This window comes from Ischnura elegans, chromosome 2 (assembly GCF_921293095.1).
Source record: "Ischnura elegans chromosome 2, ioIscEleg1.1, whole genome shotgun sequence".
In the NCBI taxonomy this organism is placed as follows: domain Eukaryota; kingdom Metazoa; phylum Arthropoda; class Insecta; order Odonata; family Coenagrionidae; genus Ischnura; species Ischnura elegans.
The window spans coordinates 118549105-118565018 of NC_060247.1; the positions used below are offsets into that span (position 1 = coordinate 118549105).

A 15914-nucleotide genomic window follows, 5' to 3' on the forward strand; every position below is an offset into this window, starting at 1 on the left:
AGAAAGGGAAAACTGGAATTCCAAGGAAATGAGGGACTGATGAGGAGAATTGAAGCAGGATTAATCTCCTTAGTAGATGCACAAGAAAAAGGTGATGCGAATGGAAATGTATGTAAATGAAAACTATGTAAATAAGTATAATGTAAAGGCTGGATTTCATATTTTGAAGTCAATCAGAATCAAAAAAATATATAACATCATCAACTAACCTTACATATGATATTTAGCTCAAAATTTAACAAAATGATTTTTTTTTCAAAAATAACCTACTCTTACCAAAATTGAAAAAGTGGTCCTATAATCGTCCCCTACCAATATATATTGTAGAAGAGATATTAACAGTTTAAAAACAGAGTAATTATAACAAAGATATGTTACACATTGATTTCATATTTTAACGTTAATTTTTCCCTTAGTTGTAATGAGAAAAAAGTTTTAGACAAAAGTGCCCATCGCATTATCCTTTAAGTAATCCTTACGAGTTGCCCTAGGTACACTAAATGTCTTACTCGCAGCTTTTTATCCCATTTCCTTGTTTTTCACCACACTTATAGCCGATATCATCCCTAGGTGGCATCTAAAACAAAATAAAAATATATGTTCCAAATTTCGTCCCCAGGACGGAATTATGAACAGATGGGGGGATGAAAATAGAAACATACCACTTCTCAATATGGCGGCTTCCTACGTGAAGTGAATCAAACAAAGCAAAACCCTCAGATCATTCAGTTTATATGTAAAATACAGCTAAATAAACAATAAATTGATTCGTAAAGATCACTTACAAATAGTATTTCGACAACTCACCTTTTCAAAAATCAGAGTAAGTGTTCTCAAGGGTGGACACAGCCGACTAGACGCATGAAACACTACTAACTGGTTGCCACGAGCACAAGTAACTATATATATATCACCGATGGCGCACCTGTCCTCGGAACAGAGAACCTTAGGGGGACGAAATTATGCACGGGGACGAAATTTGGTGCCTTTACCTTACGTAGAGTATATCCGCGAGACGACTGAGCTAGTGCGTGTTTGTGTCAATTTTCTTTTTCTTTTCATGACCTTTTCTTCTTTGCATTATAATCGCTTCTTTTCCTGTTTCTACCCAATACTTTTCTATTGCCATGCTCTTTCCTCTCCAACCAAAGAGTGGGGGGCTGTGGCGTTTCATTAACCCTTAGCTGGCATTGGGGGTAGCTCGTTTCCACAACCTCAGAAAGAGTGAAATTAGAGGACTAAAACGTTTGAAATTGATAAAATTAACTACATCAGTAGGTAGTAGACAAATTTTATGTGAGATCCCATAACACAGGAACCCGAAAAAACGCATCTTCGAGCGTTTCATTTATCGGTGTTGAGTAACTAATTACCGCGGTGCGGCAGCAACCGTTGCTCGGGTCAAATCATTTTTTCTCGAAATAAAACTGTTAGTTTTTTCGAGAAAGGAAGATAGAAAAACGCGGGTTTGATGTTTCTTCTGCAGAAGGCCGGCTTACGAGGAGCATAGGTTGACTTTGTGCATGACGTTCGCAGTTCAATATATTGGTTTTTATAAAATATATTGAAAATAATATTTTTTCATTTTTATAAGCGTAAATATGCATATAGAAGCCAATAAAAGCCCAAAAAAGCCAACTTCATGATGAGTTACTTTTCCCGACTGTAAATTTGCAAAATTAAAATACTTTTTGCCACATCGGCACATACTTACAGTTATTTTTATGGTAGTGCGTGCATCCCTAAAAGTTTAGATCTTAATATCGAAAAATAGCGGAGTAATGAATTAGTTTCTGAAAAAAGATCATTTACATTTTTCGGAATTCTCACATATATGACCAGTTCCTAGAGCGTCATCTATAAATAGACCGATGAAATTTATTAGGATTGTTGAAGAACTGTTTGAAAAACATAAAGCACCCAGTTAAAAGCACTAATATAGCCGTATGTTTTGAAGAACTAGTTTTTTTTCGGCGTGGGGTAACGAATTATCACGCGTAGTCGCGATTTGGGCTGGCTGAGGTGTGGCCGCTAAGGTTTAAGTAAATCCCCCAATCCACGTTACCATTTTACCTGTTTTTCTTGCAGTTCCAGTCCACCTGGACATTGCCGGTAAGAATTTTCCAAAATCGTAGCAGACGACAGTTGGCCAATCATCGCTTGTAAAAGCTCTCTCACCCAACTGCATTGAAACCACATGGAATCAACATACCTCTCAATATATAATTTTCCCACCTCTCTTAACTCTCGTACAACCGCTTTCCTTTAAGTGTAATTATAGCCATTTTCGTATTTTGATTGGTATTACTCGTTGTTGAGCTTCTTTGAAGTATAAATTCTTGTTGATTTTTTTAATTTGGGTTTGTTTTTCGTGGAGTTTTCCCTCATGTGTGCCATTGACAGGTGGAAACACTTCTTGTTCTCCACAGGACCAACGTTAGTGACCACCGGTTCGCAAACGTTACGCCACAATCTCCATGAAATCTACTCTCACCCAAAGTTTAACAGCTAATTCCCCATCCAACCCTGTGGGTCTTCAGCATCAGAGCAGAACATGTTGAGCTGTTTCATACGAAGCTGAAATACAGTCCTCCAGGTACATGTAGGAGAAGGAGAGCAGGTAAGAGGAATTATCTAAGGAATAAATATCCTCCTGTTCGGAAACGTTACGCCACACGGCCGGGGGGAATTATTTCGATCAACTCGTTTATACGTATAAAAAGGACCTATTACGATGTGTAAATAGTCTAAACTACGACTGTGATAAATCCTTTCAAATATTCACTAGTGGAAAAGAGCTCTAACCTATCCAATCTCACCAGTCTTTCGATGGTATTTCCACCGTCAATCATCAAGCCAAGCGTCGGTCTTTAAGAAGGTGACTTCGGAACCCGTTTTACATCTTGGGGCTGGAAGTCGCTAGAGACTCGGATGCTGCGCGCTAGGCTTAGATTGCTCGGACAATTTAGAATAGATATCTTTCTCAGAGACGCGGATAACATCAAATTAGAACCCCAATATATTTCCTGGTGCGACACAGGCGATGTGCTAAGAGTGATATTTTACCGAACGGATAGGTATGGGAATTTGTTTTTCCCCCGAACAATTAAGGACTTTAATAAAATGACAGTCGTAATCTCGTTTGAGCATTTTCTTTTTATTTTTTAAGGGCTGTTGTCCTAACACCTCCCACCACACGTCTAATGGGGCGGCTAGCGGGTATGTCTGATTCGCCACTGGAAGGATGCCGTCCATATCTTCGGGGATCATTCTATTATTGTTTAAACTCACGATTTTGTTAGAAACAAGGGTAGGAAATATATAAATATAATTGTATAAAATATAATTGTACTATCGATACAGGTGGTCAATTCATTCAGAGTACCACTATTTGCAACAGGAAACAAATATTTAAATATTATACCTCCAAACACACAATTGATAATGGTTTTGGCGTGATGGAATATTATTGCGCGCGTGAATATTTCACCGCAGGGACCAAACTCCATCCTCTCAACGGGTTTTGCCAACTTTACATTAACTCACATACACATACATACAACGAAACCGAATCCTTTGTTAGGGCGACCACACTACTGTTTCCTGGTTAGAACCAGGGATTCTTCACCATCTCCATTAGTCAACAATCCTAAGATTGGTTTCACGCAGCTCTCCATTCCTCTCTCCTATCCGCTATCCTTTTCTTAACTACGCATTTCTTCTCTTTTACATCCTTTACAATCTGTTCTATGTAACTCACTCGGTTCCATTCTTCCCTCCTATCAGCTAGACTTTTCATAGCTACGTAATCCTTCTCTTTTGCATCATTTATCAGGGGCGCAGCTAGGAATTAAGGCTAGGGGGGTTTCAGGCGCAACTAATACTGGGGTGCTTGGGGTATTGCATACCCTCCAGGGTTCGCAGGAGTTGCGGAGGCCTTCCGCTGGAAAAAAATTAAGATAAATGGTTCAAAATGGTGATTTTTACGGCCTTCTGAGGGATATTTTATTAAACCTCACACTATTCTATAAGCAATATTAATACAATTAGGTTAAATAGATTTAACTTAAAAATTTCTGTGAGCTCTGGGGGGGGGAGGGGGTTAATCCCCCAAAACCCCCCCCCTCGCTGCGCCACTGTCCTTTATAACCTCACCTATATAACTCATTCGGGGCCATCCCTTGCCCTTCTTCCCTTCCACCCGTCCTTCTACGATTGTCTTCATCAGGCCACCAAGCCTCAAAGTGTGGCGAACCAAGTTGTCCCGTTTTCTGATTAAGGTTTTTAGGAGGCTTCTCTTTTCTCCCACTCTTCTTAGCACATCGTCAAAACTCAATCGGTCGAACCATTTTATATTCATCATTCTTCGGTAGCACCACATTTCGAATGCTTCCACTCTTGACTTCTCTGCTGCTGTCAACGTCCAAGCCCCTCCACCAGAGAGAAACATGCTCCATATGTAGCATGTGATGAATTGTTTCTTCACTTCATTGCTTGTACTCTCAGCTGTAAGAAGATTCTTTTTTTGGTAGAAAGCCCCCTTGGCCTGCGCTATTCTACTATTCCTTTCTTGCTGTGTCCATCGTTGGTAAGAAGGCTTCCTAGGCAACAAAAGTCTTTCCTCCTCTTAAAGCTTATACTTTCTTAGGATAATTGTTGTTCTAACCCCCCTCTCTTTTTAGAGATTCTTCACAGAATCGAAAAGACCCTTTTAAGGATGCCTGGTTAATATAGCTGATGAGAACACAATCACAATGAAAAACAAATCATACACAATTTCAACCACATGCAGATGGCTCCGAATTTCCAGAGAAAAATAGCTCCAGTAGAGTGCAGTCAGATGACCGAAGGAGGAGTCGGAGGAGCATCACATACGCTTGATTACCCTTTTCCAAATACCACCTCCTGTGTGTCGAAAACCCTCATTTAAACCATCATTGGGTTTATTCATTTTTCACCCATCGCTAGAAGTAACCAAGGCCACAATATAGAGACTTCAAGTCCGAAAACATTTCGTGCAGAATGCGCACATTGTAAGTAGCACATACAAACACGATGATAGCCAAATTAATTGACATCAACAAGATTATTAACTTTTTAAGTTTTTACATGCATTTTGCTACCAATATATTTTGATGAGTTTTTGCAACTAATTAAATTTGTTGAAGCCCAATTACAATTTTTCTTTGCTGGGTTCATAACTTCAGCCGTGAGTGGAAAAGAAGCCTCTTCCCAAAGCAAATAGTGTAGCAACCAATCCTTGACACAGTTTCTGTTTTAATACTCAATTTAAAAAAATATACTGGGCTCCATTTAATTATTTATTAAATTGAAGACAACAATACTCGGAATTCCAACCAATGTTCGTCTAGATAAACACGCTTGCGTCCCCTTCAGTCTCCTAACGACACTCCCAGCAGGAGATTTATTCTGTATCTCTCAATGCAAATGCGGACCTATCTTAGTATGGGATCAACATCTGTAAGGGGAGATGAAGCAGCTGACAAAATTTCAGCGCTTAACTGGAATCTACTGCAATGAGAAATTTTAAAAGGAATAACAGAGACGATAAAAATGTTTGGCCGTAGATCATATTAAGAGTCAACGAGGAAAGAAGCACGAATTAAGGGTACATATAAAGCATACATTTGAGATCATGAGTGGGGGACCTATCAAACAGGTTAAAAGGGCCTAATTATTTGTACATAGAAAAATCATAATTTTCAAAATAGTGCCTCCAAGGAAGGTCTCAAATACACTGACACTTTCTCTCCTAAATTGGACGGAAGACTGGAATGGTGCACCCGAAGAAATATTGTCGATAGGATACCCTCCTTCATCAAAGAAAACGAAAGGTATTGATTGCGATTCGTTACCCACCCACGTGTATTCATAATATACAAATTATTTGGTTTTAGAAATCCCAGTTTAGACGAATGACAGTGGTCAATTTTAACTGCATTTGAAAAAGGCCACATTGGCGCCCATGCGATGCCACTCCATGTGACGTCACAGGGACCTAGTTTCTATAAGAGTAGATAGGAGTTTTACATCGTCTGAGAATACTAATGCATGCAATGAGTCACAGAGCTCAGGGAAACATCTCTTAATAATCACCCATTAAAACTACCTAATTTCAGAAAGTTTCGTTCGTTTGATAGGGTATTAATAATCCTTATTTAAGCCAAGCGCTACCTAATAGCAGGGTACTCTGCTACCTGCTAGCATCCTGCGTCCTATAAGCGCTCAAAGCCTCGCCCCAAGGTCACCTCACTCGCCGGCAGCGTGAACCAGAATGACGTCACACGGGATTTTCCCATTATTCATACTTACCCGTCGCGTTTTCGCGCGCTTGAAAATTTTTACTTCTCATTTGATCGCGAAAGATGGATATCGTCATTTAAAAATCTAAAAGCGTGAAATGCGTACTCCAGGAGTAATAATCTTTCGATTTAGGCAATAAAAAAAGATAATAGGAAACCACCCTATTGCCTTCCCAATTAATACCCGGATTTATATGACGAGGCTGATTAAAAATTGGGATGGTGAGGGCCTTTTTTATCATTCCAGATTTTGGACTTTATACATATTTTTGGCCTCTGAGTTATGATCCGAACACATGATCGACTTATTGCAATTTGCTTAACGATAAGAATAAAATAATAATAAATAATTACAATAAAATAATGATTATAGAAGAATTATCATCATTATTAGGATGACAATAACTCGAAGGATTGGTAAAATCGAATGGGTTTTCTTTCCACAGTGAAGATTCCCGCACCTCTTCTCCTGGAGGTAAGTTCCGAAGCACACATTCTCATCCAACATCAAAATCATGCTCCGGAGTTAGAAACCAAGAGGAGTCCCCATTCTGTCCCGTGGAAGTTTGATTTATGTCACCACTTTGGGCGCATTTTAAGCAGCTTTCAAAAAGGTCCGCAGCGCGGCGTTGAGGTGAGAGCGATCCATTTGTTCTCAATATTCACTGGATAATGTGAGAATCTTCATTTCCGGTTACTCCCACGTCGGTTGCTGTGGCTATGACAACAGTTTGTGAGGGCCTTTCGTATTTGGGATTTTATATCGCGTATTTTGGACTTCATATATTTTTGCGCAGTAGGTTACCTCTACACTGCACGATCGAGTTGTGACAATTGGTTCAGTGATGATAAATAGCGACAACAATTGTTTCGAAGCCAGGCCAAAGCAAACGGTCAATTTTGACAACAAACTGTTGTCATCGCCACAGCAACCGACGCGGTAGTAACCGGAAATGAAGGACTTCACTGAATAATACTTAGAACCGTGAGCATATAACATTGGGAAGTTGCGAATTTTATGGGTCACGCTGTCACGAATATATTTTTCGGTTTTCAGTCCTGATTATGGCTCATTTCTCAGCGAAATTCGAATCGCTCTGCCCACCAGCGATGCGAGAGTGAACTTTCGTAAACCTATTTTAAAATTCGCACGTGGGTGACATCACATCTAAATGCCAAATGGAGAATCATCTATTACAAAATTCGCGGGTTAAATAAATAATTCTCTTGGGAACACACAACAGGGAAGGTAAGAAGGCCAAACATGGAGACGGAAGAATAAGACAACCATTAGAAACAGAAACCATATATTAAATTTGTACGATAACACTAGATACCTCGTCGATGTCCGATAGAAAATGGCCGCCGATCACTTTGGAGTTCAAAAAACAGTGGAAACCAAAGGAAAATATCCCGAAGCAATTCCACTTTTGACACCCTAGGAAAGATCGGAGGATTACCTTTCTTCCATAGGTACCTGAGCCTCTTAATGTCCACGGTGTGTGGGTGTGCACGGACCGTGTAAGCCATGGTGGCATTTTCACAGTCGTCCACAATTGGCTATTAGTATTTCTATGCCTTACTATACACACAACATATGTCCCATGGAATCATCATTTAGAATTCCTGGAGTCACAGCCAGTCGGCAAAACTCGATCCGACACGCGTCTTTTTTTTTGTTCGTGTTTTCGAGATTTTAAATTGTCCTAAGAACCTTTCGGTCATTCTTTCATGTAAAATTCATCGACGCGAACGTACCCATCCTTCTCAATCTTTTCTTTGAACTGCAGGTAAGTCCTCTTGCGGTCAAAGTGCTTCACCTGAAACGACAAAAAAGAGAGACAAAAAATAAATAAATGCTCCAAAAACTCAATTACACTATTTGACACATAATGGTGAAATTAACAAAGAGAAAAACATTTAGCTCGGCCGGGATTCGAACCCGATAGAGGACTCTGGACTATCCGATCAGATATGATACCAATTATACCACCACCAAGGCGTCTTGCTCCGAAGTGACTTAAAAACGGGGTTAACCGAGCAAAGGTGCTGATGTATCAAGTCCACACTGATGCCCAATGAAACAAATGTACGCCAAGGATATTTTTTTCTATTTTTTCCAGTCTAGCTGTACGTGGTAGTTTTTTTTGCTTATTCTGTTTTATTATTTTTATATTTAATGAGATGTACTAACATCATTTGAGCAATGCAAGTAAAAACCTGTTGGTACTCTAAATACAGCCTAAGAGGGCGACTTACTAGCAAATATGTTTACAAATATTGTGTGGATCCATTTGTTTTTTTTAGAAGAATAAATTACATCAATATAAAAATATAAAAGCAAAAAACGACAAAAGATAAATAAAGTAAATATTTTAAATTAACTACATTCACATTAGATAAATGTGAATTATAGACTAACGAGTAAATCTAATGTAGGAACGTTCTTTATGAAGCCTTAACATGAAAAAGCGTGCGTAATATAGGTACACGTAACTAATGCATGCATACATGGGTAAAAATAATTCCCATTGGGAAAATCGTTTGAGAAGAGGTTTACGAAAATACTAATATCTTGGGCTAAGTCAGATTTGTGATAAGTGATATTTCTTATTAACTACGTAAGAGTACCAGTAAATTCTTAAAAAAAAAATATTTCATCACTGTTCATGGGCAGACTTTATAAAGATCTGTCCATCAAAATTACTTGTCAATCTGTATCTTGGAATGGTCATTTCATATTCTCTTAAAATTATCCTTAAGCCGGGTTGGTAGTAATGAATATAAACAGTAATACTACCTCGAATGAGGAGACAAGATAATTGGCAACAGGAGCAACACGACCAGCGGGAAGAATTAAAACGCTCTGTGCAGGTTAGTATTGATTGTTTAAGAGGATAATGTATGCACGTGGTAGAAAGTCGCAAGAGCAGGTTGTGTTTTATAAATATCGACTGGGGAGATGCACTCAGCAGGGATGTCCCCTTCAAAGTGCGCTCAACGTCGTCCAGTCAAGGGTGGAATGTGCATGGCAACGGAGGGTGTGCTCAAGTGGACGTGAGAAGCAACAGAGCGCGACCACACGGCCCATCCCGAGTTATCGGGGGAGCGGAGAAGTGTGACACGATTCCATCCCAACGGGAAATGTGTTTCTTACATAACGGTACACATTTAAATATATAAACCAAAGGTGAAGCACAAAAGAAATATATAAAGGTAATATAGGCAACTTAATTAATTAATGTTTCTGTTCTGTGACGGCTTCCTGGTGTCACCTTTGAATTTATCCTACGCTGCCTCCCCGCCAATATAAATTATTCTGTGGATTCTTGCTAGATTCTGCTTTCTTAAGGCCGTTTTACAATCTAGCAAGATTCCACAGGATAATTTATATTGGCGGAGAGACACCGGAGGATAAATTAAAAGATGACACCAGGAAGCCTTCACTCCGATACAGAACAGGAAAATTCGACTATCCTCTTCAGCTTTGAAAAAGCGGAGCGCAAAATGTGTCCATCTGTTAGATCTTAAGTTGGAGTTGGCATAGGAGGCGGGAAACTCTTCGAAGCAAGCGTTTGAAGTGCAGTGGGCGAAGGCGTGGGTTTGAGTGAATGATGATTACTTGTCAGTGGGCTGCGTGGACGTCGTAGATGCCCTAACATGAACCGGAAACCGCGAATGGTCCGTCTGTTCCCACGATAATGGAGTTCATACGCATAGAGGCAGTATAATTAAATTATTCTACCGATTAAGGTAGGTTTCCACGGAGTGCCTATGAAGAAATCCGGCACTTCCATCAAGCACTTCCATCTTCAATTCACAATAAAGTCTACTCCCCTTCATTACATCTAAAAATCCTATTCTCTTCCTTCCTCTCCCTCGTTTACCTAATATTCTACCCTTCAACATTATTTTCAACATCCCCTACCCGCTATGTACTCCCTCAATCTATACCTTATGTCTCCTCTGAATCTCATTTAAAAGTTGCCTCTCTTCACCCACCATGTCCAGTTTGGAAGTATGTAGTACTAGCTGACCCGGCGAACTTCGTACCGCCTAACATTCAATGAACTTATAGTTTAGTTGCACCATTTATAAATAAAGAGCGGCTGTATCGTTTTAATCATATTTGATTTATTATAAATTAAATGAGAAAATATTGATGAAATAAAAATTATACGCATTCAGTTGTTGCCTATTTGTGTTATTAACCGTAAAAAAAATGTTTTTAAGTCTAAGTCCGTAGCGTAAACTTGGCTCGTTCACGGGGCAGGTTAACGCAATGCTAGACCGAGACTTGACTGATGCTCAAAATAGTGTAAGAAAAGCCCCTATGAAGCAGCATTCGTATCAAATGACTTTAGGTGCGCCAGTTATAGTATCTCTGTTTGGAAAAAATGCACTGCGTAAACGTGCTGCATGCGTAAACGCACCACGGTGTGCCCTACACATTCGGGTTTAATGTCTTGCGTCAATCGCCTTCTGATAAAGATCAGTTTTTGTTTTGTTATCAGACGCAAGATAAAGCGAATGAAGCTAAATAAAAATAGCGAAGCGATGCAGGGATGCAGCGAGGGGGGTTTTTGGGGGCTAAACCCCCCCCCCCCCAAAAGCTCAGAGAATCTTTTTATAAAGCATTTGGTTATTAATATCATGACGGATGAGTCACAAAAGATTTAACTGTTCACACAGCCGCAAAACCTACCATTTTGAACCTTTTATTCTAAAAAATGCCAGCGGATGACCCCCACACCTCTCGCTTACCTTCGCGAGTTTTCTGTACCCTACAGACCCGCCAGTATTAGCTGCGCCTATCCTTAATTCCTAGCTGCGCCCTTGAAGCGAAGGGAGAAATACAGCCGATGGTTTACCGACTCGTAAACATACCACATATTATTTACCATGAGAAAATGAGAACAAACATCACAAAAACTGAAAGACTGACCATGCGATTTGTTAATCGTTATCACGAATGCAACACGAATTGGAAATTGAATACGTTTAAGCTCAAAAGGGGCATATAAGTTGGGATCATGGAATCTTCGGATTGAGAACTTCCTCATCTTTGTATTTTACTTTGAGTATAGTGTCGTGAATCACTTTCATTATCAGTTTTTTAATAAGCAAACGCTTTCCGTTGGATAGTTTTGGTTGGTTTAGGTTTCGAAACATCATGAACACAGAGCCTACCTTTAGCTGTAAATCGTGCCGTGGTAAGCCAGGTGCGTCCAAGGGCTTTAAATATTCAGATAGATAGTTGTTGGCTTCGTCTTCGTTTATTACAAAGTTAAAAGATTTGAATTCATGCAGAGTAAACGGACATTACTGATAATCAACAATTGCTTGGAGATTTGTTTACACACACGGTAGTTATGTGTTTGTTGACAACTCAATTCGAGCTGAGCCACGGCCGTCTTTAAACAGGCCGGAGGGATGATATTTGGCAACAACGCGGAGGAGGCCTGTTTATTATTTATCATTCTACAACAGTGGACTCGTGGTGAATAAGATACTCGACATGACTCGTTTGAAGTTAATTTTCTTCCTCTAAACCCTATTTTTGCAGGAGATGACGTTAGAAGATTCATTTTTTAACCTATCATATTAGCTGTAGTCGAAGGTAAGTTATCTATTTGAAGTTGAAGCGTTGGAAGAGGAGCTCATACCATGGCCATGGCTCATACTCAATCAGTTCGACCTCCTGGAAATTATGAGCAAACCAATATTAATCACTGCCGAGGAATATTCGGGTCTCAATAACGTTTGTGGGTATGGTGTCAGGAAGGCATTGCAGCACTTAATCATTGATATATGTGCATGTTCATGTATTTCAAATGAGGGTAGTGAAGATGCCTATTTCAAAGACTTTACATGGCACACGGAATTGCGCAATCTGACGTACGTGCGAAGGCGAAATCAAAATTGCGTCGTGTAAAGCGGTGAATTGCTAGAAAACATGCGAGAATGCGTGGACGCGAGACGGCAAAATAGCCCATGTTCTATTTTCGTTAGAACAGGGGCTATTTTGCCGTCTCTACTTACTACTTCCTCGGCACCACAGTCCGGTATGGGCTTTGGCCTCCGTCAAGACGCCTGTCCATTCTCTCCTGTTCTGCACTTTCTCCCACCATCTGACAATCCTCATAGCCTTTATGTCTTCTTCCACATCCTGCATCCATCTTTTCCTCGGTCTTCCTCTTTTTCTCTTTCCATCCATATTTCCATGTAGAATATTCTTAGGCATTCTTTCTTCACTCATTCTTTTTACATGACCTAGCCAAGCTAGCCGTTGGGTCTTCACAAATCTCACTATGTCTTCGCCTCGGATAATATTTTCTATTTCCTTGTTTGTTCTTATCCTCCAAGTTACCCCATCTGTTCCGGGACCATATATCTTTCGCAAAATCTTCCGTTCAAATATCCGCAGAGCTTGCTCGTTTCCAGCGGAAATGCTCCACGTTTCTGCTCCATATGTCACGACCGGTCTGATAAGTATCTTATAAATCTTGAATTTCATCTCCTTAGATAGAAAAGTTGACTTCAGGAGCTTAATATTAGCAAAGTAAGCCCTATTTCCAGCCATTATCCTCTTGTTGATCTCTTCGGTCATTGAGTTCTTACACTTTAAATTAGTACCGATGTAGCTGAAATATTTTACATTTTCAAAGTTGTACTGCCCAGGTGTAACGTTTTGAGTCCATCTTCTATCTTCCGTGGTCGACATTTTCATGTATTTCGTTTTTCTCTCATTGATTCTGAGCCCTATATTCTTACTCTTCTGTTCTAAGTTTTTGAATATTTCTTTCAGAGAATTCATATTCCGTGCCATTAGAACTATGTCGTCGGCATGGGCACATTCCTGAGTAGATTTATGCACAATTATCCCCTCTAACCCCAGTTCTTTCATGGCTTCATGTAGACACAGATTAAATAGTACTGCTGATAGAGAATCTCCTTGTCTTACTCCAGTTGTTATCTTAAAGGCTTCACTAGTCTTGCCCCCGATATAGCTTGAGATCCTTCCATAGTCATATTTACCAACTTAATTAGTTTTTTTGGTATTCCAAATTCCTCCAATACCTTCAACATTTTTCTTCTATTGACACTATCAAAAGCTTGCTGGAAATCAATGAAAAGCATATGTAGGTCAATGTTGTACTCATAACATTTCTCCATGCATGCATGTCTCATTACAAAGATTTGGTCGGTTGTTCCTCTTCCCTGCCTGAAGCCACATTGGTATTCACCAAGGATTACTTCAGCACACGTGTTAAGTCTCCTCTGCAGTATACAAGAAAGTATCTTATAAGTGACATTTAGTAATGTGATTCCCCTATAGTTGCTGCATTGCAATTTATCTCCCTTCTTGAATATAGGGCAAATTAAACCAATCTTCCATTTCTCAGGCATCTCTTCTTTCTCCCATATTTCACATATCAGTATATGTAGGTTCTTTGTTAAATTTTTTCCTCCATACTTGATTAACTCCGGTACAATTTGATCTTCCCCTGGAGCTCTCCCATTCCGCTGCCGTTTTAACGACTCCTCCACCTCCTCAATTGATGACCTACTAATACTGGTGTCCACCCTCATGTCCAACATTTCTCCATCCTCCTCATCTTCCTCATCTATCTCATTGACATTCAGCAATTCCTTAAAGTACTCGGCCCATCCTCCCATTACTTCTTCCTCTGTTCCAACCAAACTCCCATTCTTATCCTTACATGCGTTTGTTCTTGGTTGAAATTTATTTGTCATCCGTTTGATTGCCTGGTATAACTTTCTATTTTCATTTTGTGTGTTCAGTTCCTCAATCTTTTCCACATACCCTTTTAAGTACTGTTTTTTCTTTTTTCGTAGTATTTTATTTGCTTGTCTTCTGCTTTCTTTATATCTTTCGACATTTTGTCTTGTCTCTTTCTGGATGGTGTTCCTTCGATCTATATTCTTCCTTTTTATAGCTTTTCTGCACTCATCAAACGATTCTTCATTCCTTGCTCTCTTTCTTTCTCCTATGGTCTCATTTACAGTCTCTTCCATAGCCTTCTTTATATTAAGCCGTTTTCTCTCTTCCAAGTCATTTACACTCAGGTTCTCTGCTCCTTCTTCTAGTTTCTTACCCAGGATTTCCTGGTATTGGGCTACAATTTTGCCGTCTCGCATCTGTTCTAGCAATTCACCGCTTTACACGACGCAATTTTGATTGCGCCTTCGCACGTACGTCAGATTGCGCAATTCCGTGTACCGTGTAAAACGGACTTATTTCTCCTTGTATGTCGGTAATAAGTGTTGGTCTTCATGCATTGGCCATTATGACTCTAGCAGAACCTAAGTATCAGGCTACATTTCTTAAAATTATCCTCCTTGACGATAATTTAAGAGGAATTAATGACGACAGCTGTTTTCAGTGCAATGTACCGAACAGTTATTTTTTTGCAAGATTTATTAAAACTCTGACAAATGTATTTCTAAATAATTATACTAAAGTGAGGAATAACAGATTGGATGTCGCTAGACACACTTCCAATAAGAGAAAATACTCTACAATTATGTGACTGCTTTCAATTAGGTGACTAAATATTTCAATAAAATCATGTTTTATACATGACTAATTTGTAACATTCCTGTCTGCTCCTGCTCCACAATCAGCAATGATGCACGATTATCCCGTGGTAAGTAAAACAGCAGTTTTTTAGTGGATTTCCTTGCCGCAAAGCGATTTCTTTTGCCGATATTCTACGCCGAAACAATAGACTTGGTCGCAGGTGAGAGCAATCCCGCAGGCCTCCTAGATGACGGGCGCGCGACGTTGCCACATCGGTCACTCCGGCCTGTTTAAAGACGGCCGTGGCTGAGCTTACCTCTAATTCAATTATTTTAATACTATTTTAATATTACTTTAATATTTTTAACATGTTTGAACATTTAAATTTTTTAAATATTGTTAAAAATATTAGTCAATACATTAGTAAAAACGATAAAAAATTATAAATCTTATTTTTTTGACCGTCTTAACAATCAACTCCTAAAAACATATCTCTAAGGCACGTTCAGTTTGGCCTCAAGGCCCGGACTGTACAGTCCGGGCCTTGAGGCCAAACTGCGCAGTCCCGGCCTCAAGGCTCGGCCTTGAGGTCGGCAATTTTAAAATTACTAAACAATGTACATTAACTGGTAAAATTATTGACAGATTATGTACCTTCAATTTAAAGCTGTTTCAGAACCTCTGAACTATTTTATCAACCAGGATTTTTTTTCAAACCTTTGGGCCAAAGTTATCTTGAATAGGGGTCAATTAAACCAATCAAGTACAAGCATACAAATCTAATTCTCGGAGCAAAAATATTCCCCCCAAAATGTCTCTTAGAATTCTTTTTCCAGGTGTACTTTGATTTTAACCTGCAAACATATTATATCCGGGTAAATATTTAAAAAATTACTGCCACCAAAAATCCAATTTTCTACAATGCCTTCAAGTAAATATAACCACATAATGTTCAAAATTCCTTCTATTCAATGGAACTAAAATCCAAACTAATTCAGGAGTGAAGCCAGTTCTATTTATTGCCTGTCGACTGATGCGAGAACTAA

At 39.3% G+C, this 15914-nt stretch overlaps 1 protein-coding gene across 4 annotated transcripts in view; it reads right to left on the reverse strand.

Moving 5' to 3' along the window:
- The window catches only part of LOC124154493 (cytochrome c oxidase assembly factor 6 homolog), a 127640-nt gene that overhangs the window by 32842 nt on the left and 78884 nt on the right, over positions 1-15914 (reverse strand). For all 4 annotated transcript variants that reach the window (XM_046528266.1, XM_046528269.1, XM_046528268.1 and 1 more), the window contains one exon: positions 8082-8143. In XM_046528266.1, coding sequence (XP_046384222.1) covers positions 8082-8143 — 62 coding nt within the window. The remainder of the gene's footprint in view (positions 1-8081; positions 8144-15914) is intronic.